Source organism: Vidua chalybeata, chromosome 5, assembly GCF_026979565.1.
Source record: "Vidua chalybeata isolate OUT-0048 chromosome 5, bVidCha1 merged haplotype, whole genome shotgun sequence".
NCBI lineage: Eukaryota > Metazoa > Chordata > Aves > Passeriformes > Viduidae > Vidua > Vidua chalybeata.
The window spans coordinates 28,255,999-28,264,432 of NC_071534.1; the positions used below are offsets into that span (position 1 = coordinate 28,255,999).

General features: G+C 44.1%; 1 protein-coding gene across 1 annotated transcript; it reads right to left on the bottom strand.

Annotated features, from left to right (window-relative positions):
- Positions 1–3,161: 3,161 nt before the first annotated feature.
- RAB19 (RAB19, member RAS oncogene family) lies at positions 3,162–8,392 on the bottom strand. Its single transcript, XM_053942576.1, has 3 exons — positions 8,043–8,392; positions 6,995–7,178; positions 3,162–4,945 (listed from the first exon to the last, which is right to left on the bottom strand). Exons 1-3 carry the CDS (start codon positions 8,235–8,237, stop codon positions 4,680–4,682), a joined length of 645 nt encoding a protein of 214 aa, XP_053798551.1. The 5' UTR covers positions 8,238–8,392; the 3' UTR covers positions 3,162–4,679.
- Positions 8,393–8,434: the final 42 nt, after the last annotated feature.

Sequence of the window (8,434 nt, forward strand, 5' to 3'; positions counted from 1 at the left end):
TGTTTCTAAGCTGGCTGGAGCATTGGGATTCCCACCCCCACCAACCCCAGACTGGGACAGCTGAAAATAGTAGGGTCTTTAAAATAAGCATGTTAGTAGGCTGCTATGTTCTTCCTCTGTGAGAATAGGAAAAAATTCAGTAGAATTAAGCTTATAATGTAAGGAGATGGAGGGTGGCAACTTTGGCTGTGCTACATTCTCTTCAAGGATATACTTAAACAGAAGAGGCCAATGAGAGTAGTGTCAAAGTGGAAAGGGTATGAAGTCTCCATAAACTTCCACCAACAGAATATTAATTTCAAATCAAAAATCTTTAGAAAAAGATGGATGCTGTCCCTTGAGGTGCCTTGACTTTACTCCCTAGGCCAGAATATATACATTTTGTTTGATACAGACCTTTGCCTCTTGTGGAAAGTGCAGAGTAAGTGTGCTACCTGTTCTCCCTGCGCTGAATGTGATCATACAAGGTAAGAGCCCTTGTTACAACTTCTGCTGCTTTAGTCCAAATGGTGGTAGCACAGCCAGCCTTTGTGGCTCAAGGTGGATTGTAATCTTTGAGGAAATACCTGGTTCTTTTAATGAAATACAAAGTAACTCTTGCTACTGCAGGTACAGAGATTTGTATTTGGAGGGTACCATGAGCTATGGGTGTCTCGGGAACAAAACTTGTGTAGGTGAAATTATTAATGCTGCAGCAATTTAAAATGAGGGAATCCACATGTAATCCTTTAGGACTGAACTACAATACAGGACTGTGCTGCACGGATCAAGTAGCTACAAAATCAGTTTAATTGCTAGCAATAGAAAGGCATTAAACTGTAGTTGTGGTGAACCTCATTTCAGGTTAGCAAAACTAGATTTAGGAGTGAAAACTGTAAGAAGTAATGTTCCTGGACACAGCTATAGCAAGGAAATGCAGAATTGCAGATATGCTGAACTCTGGTTATCCATGGGTGTGCTTTTTGTCACACGCTGTCAAGCCAGTCAGCCCCTGCTTGACAACAGCTTGATGTGACTGCATTGACAAAGTTGTGTAGGCAGCTGTTAAAGGTTGATATATAACAGCAGCATTAGAAAAAGTGCTTTAAAAGATTTTTGAAAGCCCTGCCCATCTGAAGCAGAATTCCTATTTCAAAGTGGAGTACTCTTAGGACAGGCTCTTGGCCTGTCTAGAACTATTTTCAAAAGAATGTGATATCCCAGCATTGCCTGTTGGTGTAGTTCCAGATCTTAACACAGTTGCATAAGAGTGGTGCTTGAAAATTATTTCAGGAACCAGTTTGCTGAGCAATGACTGTTTGGGCCCCTCACACACAAATGCGTGTTGGGGAAAGGGCACCTGTAACAGCGCTGCCGTTGGAGCACTCACCTGGCTGGGGGAAGCTTCACTTCCAGTTCCTTGTTCAAAACCACAGGCATGCATCTTCTTCCTGAAAGAAGGCTCCAGGATAGAGTGCTCCACCTCTGTCCAGCATCTGAAAATTGTCTCCCTTCCAACTATTTTTAAATATTAATGGAATGATTAGATAAGAACCTCAGCTTTTGTAACTGAGAGCCTGTCTCCTGCATATAAAGCAAAGCTGGACCACATATGCAGTGCTGTGTGCCTTCCACATCACTGGGCTGCTGGGTTGTGTTGGCTTTTAACTAGTCAGTTTCTGGGAGGTGTCAGTTTGGTACATTCTAAAATATTTCTAATTATTTTATTACCCTGTTCCACCAATAGGTAATGCTTCTTCTCATCTGGCCTGGCTGTGACACCAGGGCAAGTAATGTGCCACAGCAAAGATTCAAATACTTCTTCCCAGTAGATAAGAACATAACAAATGAGCTCATCTTCAAGCTGAATGTGCAGCTCTTGAAACTGAAACCTGTGGGCAGCAGTAGTTTTTGAAATAGTGTTATAAACAACCTTATAACCCTTTGTATGAATGTATTAATGATGCTGTCAAGAAGCACTTGGAATTTGCATATGGTTCTGGGGAACAAACCATTAACAGAAGGCTCCATAGGAGTTAGTGCTACTTTGCCTTGTCACAGCTGGGTGTTTCCATCTGCTCTCTGATGGGGAAAGGCAGAACTACAGAGATTGTGCTGAGCTTGTATTTTAATCTAGTGGTTCTCACAGTCTAGAATAATGGGGATTTTTAAAAAGTTCATAGCTTCCTGTATTACCTCACAAGTAACAGCATTACCAATGTACTCCAAAGAACCTTGTTAGCAAGTGCTGCTCTTCACTCAAGTGAGGACAGCTGGAAAAGCAGCTCTGTGGAAACCACTCAGTGTAACTGCACAAAGGCCTCATGGAAAACACCAAACAGAACCAACCAAAAGAGGTCACACTCGTGGTTTAGCTGTACAGTGGGTAGGTGTCTAAGACTAAGTTTCTTGGAGGAGTAGGAAGCCTGTTAGACCTGTTAAAGGAAAGGGAACAGTCACAAGCCTGTTCTCCCTGATCCTGTGTTGCACAGCTTTCTGCCAAGGTCTTGCTTTGCCAGTAGCTCCATGTGTGTGGGAAGAGAACAGCAAGAGTCCTGAAACCTGGCAGTGCTGGGCACTCAGGATCACATCAGCCTGCAGAAGTCTCCATACTGAGGGTAAGCAAAATAACTTCATACAGCAGTGGCTAATTAAGATGGCAAACCCAATGAACCATGCAAAGTTAACACTCTCCTGGTACCATCCTTCCTCTAATTCTTGACCAATAAAAGATTGTAACTGGAGCTGAAAGGAATACTTTTTCTATTGCAGTCTTCTGGAACTACAAAAAAAAAAAAAAAAGTAAAAATGATGGATTACAATCTACTACCAGGAATAGAAATATTAAGCTTACATTTGACTGCTCTGTAGAAACTCAGTGTTTGGAAGCTGGCTTGCCACTTTGAAAGGCTGTGGTATTTAATGTTGCTTAAATGTGCAAACCAAAATGCAACTACTAGGCTAGTAAAAATGAAGGAGTAAAGATTGTAAAAGTAAACATGAGAAGGAGGATGCCTGAAGGTGAAGCTTTCTCCACAGCAGGCTATAGCAAGAGGGTAGCATGGAAGAGTCCTCCCTCAGCTTATACAGAGCTGAATTAACCCCTGCTCTTTGCATGTAATAGCAAAGAACCTGGCCGGAGAAAGCATTAAGAATATTAGATGTATTACCAAGACTATTACTTAATGATTCATTCTCCTTTATTTTTTTTTGTGCTTCTAGCCAAGATTTTCCAGCCATACTTGCTACATGTTTTTCCCTATTTTTCAAGGACTTGGGAAACAGGGGCAGCCAGCCATTGGGTAAGCTGGCAACACCCTAGCCTTCCCAAGGCTGCTTTGCATGTAACACAAACTGTGTTTTATCATTACAGAGTTGGAGTTGCAGTTCATAGCTTAACAGTAACTAAGTGACACACTTTGGTATATGTGGACTGCAGTCAAAAAAACTTCCTCTGATATTTCTTTCCTCCTCCTCCTTCCCTGTTTTCATCTACTGGGAAAGAAACTTGCAAACAACAGGAAAAAAAAAAAAAAACCAAAACCCTCACCAAAAAAAAAAACCCAGCCTAAACCCTCCATTCAGTTCAGGTATACAGAAAAGTGAGCCCCAAGTAGCAGAGATTGCATCTGGGAGGAGCAGTCTAAGACCTTCCATTGTTCAGTGCTACCACCACATTCAGTCTCCACAGCAGTAGCATATATACTCACCTAGGGCAGCTCTCTAGTGCACCCCATACCATCGCCTTACCACTCTAACACAATTAATTTTTTTTTTTTTTTACCTAATTTAAACCATCTCACCCCTTGCTGAGTTTTACAGGAGCTTGCATCCATCCTTAATACTCCCTTGAAAATCTACAGGGATACTCTCAAGCTGCCATTGGCCCATCACACAAGCTACAGAAGGCTTTTGGTTAAAATCAGCACATCAAAAGCTAGATGAGGTTAGCAGGGAGGAATGAAAAAAAGGTTCTTTCACTGGAAGCTTTTCTGCTCCCAGCAAGTCCATGTAGCAGGATGGAGATCAGTACTGGAAACAATCCTGACTATTACAAAGCAAAGTGAAAGGCAACTTTTCTCACCCCAGGAAGAAGTGTATCATATTCTGCCTGTTCCACCACCCCAAAGATGTCTCCAGGTTTGTCTGGTGAGGAACTCAGGGCAGATGTGAAATCCTCTACTCTTTCACAAATGTTATTAAGCTCCTTGGGATGGGTGGCTACCTGCCTGACTTCAGGAAAGCTCCTAAATGAAAGTTTAGGCAGGAGCGGGTTAGTGCTGTTCAAGCACACGTCTGACTTTTTACAGCTACTGGCAGAGAGGAAAGTGCTTAAAACCAGCAACACAGCTTAGAAGGGTCAGTGCAGAACTCTGGTGCAAATTTATCTTCTGACACAGCCAGAAAGACATGTAAGGAAATAATTAAAGGCAATAACTTTTATAGTTATCTTTGGTTAGGGCAAGGGCTGTCAGCTTCCTGAGTCCTCTCATGTCAGAAGTTCACATTGCTATGTTCAAAGCAACCTGTGCTACCAACAGCAACAATGATCTCTGAAAATACTCACAAGCCAAACTGCAAGGTAGAAATATCAAGAGAGATGGCTTGAGGCCACATAAAACACTTTCATCAACTGAACAAAATTGAATCAAACAGCCTCATAAGAATGGCAGTTTCCAAGTTCTCCCTGAAGTCTCTCTTCAACAGGAACACTGGGTCTTCTCCACACTTGGACTGGCAATCACTGGCCTGGAGTCAAGACTGAAGCTGTTTGGAGGGTTCTCCCCATGAAGCTGTAAGGTATTTCGGGCTATCAGCTCCTTAGCCATTAATGTGAACACCTCTTCTATGTTTTGAGCTTCTTTTGCTGATGTTTCCAGCACAGCTAAGAGCCCATGCTTCTCTGCCAGGGTGCAGGCATCTTCAAACAGCACTTGACGCTTGTCCAGCGAATCCGATTTGTTCCCTAAAAGAAGGCAAAGAGATACTTCAGCCACTTAGTCTTTAAAAAATTTATTTTTAAATGTGATGCAGGAATTCAATTTTGTTCAACAATAGATTTCTGTTAGCAGTAAGAGTTACTGGATAGAACAAGATGTGAGTACATCAGAGCCACAAATATAGACTGGCTTAAAACTGCAGCAAATAATATGATAGCAAAAGAGATGAAATCCAAGAGAAAACTAAAAACCCATGTTCATCTAATTACTTAGTGTAGGTGAAAGATTATTTGGAAGCACCTGTTGGTCCTGTTCCCTAGTGATTTTAAATGTTAAGTAGCCTTTAAGTTGAATAGTTTTTAAAAAACAATCTTTTAGGGTGATGTAAAAAGAAAGACAAGAATTCAGATCAGCTACCTTAATGCCTAAAATATATGCTTGTTTCTGCATGTATAGATTAAACTTTTTACTTGCAGCACTTTAGTCAAAATCTATCATGAAACACCTCAGATAAAATACCTTTGTATATTTAGGCAGTTTTGCAGCACATGTGGATTTATCAGTTCTAGTAGCTGGCTGAAGTCTACGTTTGTAGTTTCAAGACAACCCTTCATCAAATTCATATCTTGAATATATATAAACTAACTACCCTCCCATAAAGTCCCTTTTAGTATTTCTAAAAAAAAAAAAAAAAAACAAACTTGAACAAACCACAAAAAAGCCACAAAAAAACCCAAAAAAACCAAAAAACAAAAAAAAAAAAAACAGCAAAAAAAACACCCCAGCTTTAAGGTTATTTGCCTCCTTAAAAGGAACCCATCCACCTTTTCCTCCTTCAGTTCCAGATAGGAAAGTTAGGTTTCCTAACCTTAACCTCCTGCTGGAAAGGTGTATAACATGACTAAGCGTAATTAAATGTACAACGGCTTCTGCCAGTGTAAGTAAAGCAAACAGCACCAGCTTTGGAAGAAAGCACCTAGCTGGATCCTTAACAAAAGCTTCACTTTTTACTGATTTCCGAACTTCTCTCTCTAAAAAAAACCCAACAACCACCACCATCCCCCACCACACACAGATAAGTCTCTTACTTTAGACTCATGACAGAAATTAGAAAAAAAACAGCCAAAGTGCAGTGATTTACACCTCCCCTGCCCCCAGTTCCAAGCACTGCATTAGAAGCAGGTCAGAATTTATCGTTTGCTTCTTCCAGAGGAAATCTCCATAGCACAAGCACGGAGGGTGCTGGGAGCAGAGGCAGCAGCTCAGGGGCCCTGCCAGGGGCTCAGTGCTGCCCCAGCCATGGCTGCTGAGCTGCTCTCAGCACACTGCAACAGGCTTAGCCACGCCAATGGAAATAAAGGCAAGAAAGAAAAACACTGGTGTGTTTCACCACACCAGTGCTCTCGTTTGCAGCTTCTTCCTTGGGGGAAGGAAGAGCAATAATAACCATGAAACCCAAGGGAAAGGAACCACGGCTTCCTACCAGCTCCATTCCCGGCAATTCCCAGCCACTGCTTTCCTCAAAGAGGCACTTTCCTGAGCGTTAGTGGAATGCAAGCAGGCTACTCCAGGCTCTGCAAAAGCCATCTCCCCATCTATTGTCTTACCTGCTCGGAATCCCATTACAGAGCAATGCGCATGCATATCAAGAGAGCAGAGAGGAAAGATGAGAACCACAGGAGTCTGTGCATCCCCCTTCACCTTGAATTATTGAGCTGCTACATTCCTGTGCAGCAGCTTACAGGGTCAGGCTTACTGCAGTTCTAACTCAACAAGGTGGTCCCTGCCTTCAGCCTGGCAGCAAAGCTTGTTGTGTTATTCCAGCAGGAAAGGAACAACTGAAAAAGGGTTTTGCTGTCTGCAATGGGTTCGGTCCTGTCAGGACCAGGCTATGACTTTCCTCATTTTTTTAAACCTAGGTTGAATTGACACATTTGGTGATCTATTTTAATTAGAACTGAATTCTTCCTTAATGCATAGTGTATAGATGCTTCAAGTGGTGGTAGGAAAACGAGGGAGGCTTTATGTCCGTATTAAAAATCTACATAACACAATATTTAAAACTAAAATCCTACCAATTAACATCATGACCAAGTTTGCAGCACCATACTTTTCAATTTCATGAATCCAGTGAGGAATGGATTCAAATGTGGACCTCCTAGTAAGGTCATAGGCAAGGATGGCCCCGTGGGCACTCCTGTAATAAGACTGGGTTATTGTCCGGAAGCGCTCTTGACCGGCTGTGTCCCACACTTGGATCTGTAAGAGAAAGGACAGAAATTGTAAAGACCAGTGAACACCACTTTCCTAGGTGCTTGCCCTCAGCATTTGAAGCCCCATGTCCAGAAGGCAGCCAGACCTGTCCCAGCTCACTCTACCAGACCAGCGTGGCTTTGCGCTCCCTAGATCGGAAAAGCCATTTACAAGCCTGAAGAGTCAATCTACACAGTCCAAATAGAAAGCTCCAAGGGTGAACCCAGCTTTGCAAAGAGGCCAAGAAACCCATTTTCAACAACTGTAGTAAGAGATACAGAACATTACAGCCTTTTAATAGCAAAAGAAGAAGAGTAAAGAGCCCTAATACAGGTCTGGGCAGAGCAAATCTATATGTAAAAGCCAGGCATCCTAACTTCCATCTGCACACAGAAGGAAGTTCTAGCTGACAATTTCTTCTGGTGTTTGTCTTGGAAGTCTTCTTCCCTCAAATTAAGCACACATCAAAGTGGAGCCTTTGCAAACTTTGGGGGTTTTCCCTTCTTGGTGTCCCAGCTCAAACCCCCACATCTCTGGAGGGAAGAGACATCCCATCCAAACTATAGCCGGCTTCCAAAGAACTCCCTGCAGGCAAAGCACAAGCCCTCTCCTCAGGTAGATGCAGAGAAGTCACGAGAGCAAGTATGTACCCAAATTAGGGTGACTGCTTCCCCCAGGATATCTTCCTGAGAGAAAGCTCCACTGGGAAGCACCCCTGGTTAGAAAGGCAGCCAGCTTTTGCCAAGCTGCCTTCGGCAGGGCCGAGCAGGAGTTGCTGTGCGTCCCGCCGCTTCCTGGCACCTGCACGGGAACGATGGCACGGCCAAGGTGCTGCTCGCCAGGAGGTTCGGGCTCGCTCCCGCCACCGACCTTTACTTTCTTGCCGTCGATGTCCATCGAGCGCACGGTGAAGTCGACGCCGATGGTGTTCTGCTGCTTCTCGTTGTACTGCCCTGTCTTGAAGCGGTGCACCACGCACGTCTTCCCCACGTTGGAGTCGCCGATCAGGATGATCTTGAAGAGGTAGTCGAAGGCATCGTCCGCGACGGTGATGGGGAACGGCATCGCGGCTGCAGAGCGGGCCTGCGGCCAGCGGGGGAGGAGGAGCCGCAGGCCCGAGGAAGGAGCCCCGTCCCAGGCGCTCACCTGCCGGCGCTGCCCTGCCGGGGCAGGTAGCGCCGCTCTGTGCCGCCCTGCCGCGGGGTTGGCGGGAGCTGTAGTCCCCTCTCTCCCCTCCCTTCCCTTCTCCGTCGCCCCGCCCC

Excerpts from the sequence above, each read along its gene's own strand:
- RAB19 (XM_053942576.1), bottom strand. The coding sequence starts at position 8,237 with ATGCCGTTCCCCATCACCGTCGCGGACGATGCCTTCGACTACCTCTTC. Across the intron at positions 7,179-8,042 it reads TCGACGGCAAGAAAGTAAAG|ATCCAAGTGTGGGACACAGC; the intron begins GTCGGTGGCGGG and ends TTTCTCTTACAG. Across the intron at positions 4,946-6,994 it reads CTTGGTCATGATGTTAATTG|GGAACAAATCGGATTCGCTG; the intron begins GTAGGATTTTAG and ends GCCTTCTTTTAG.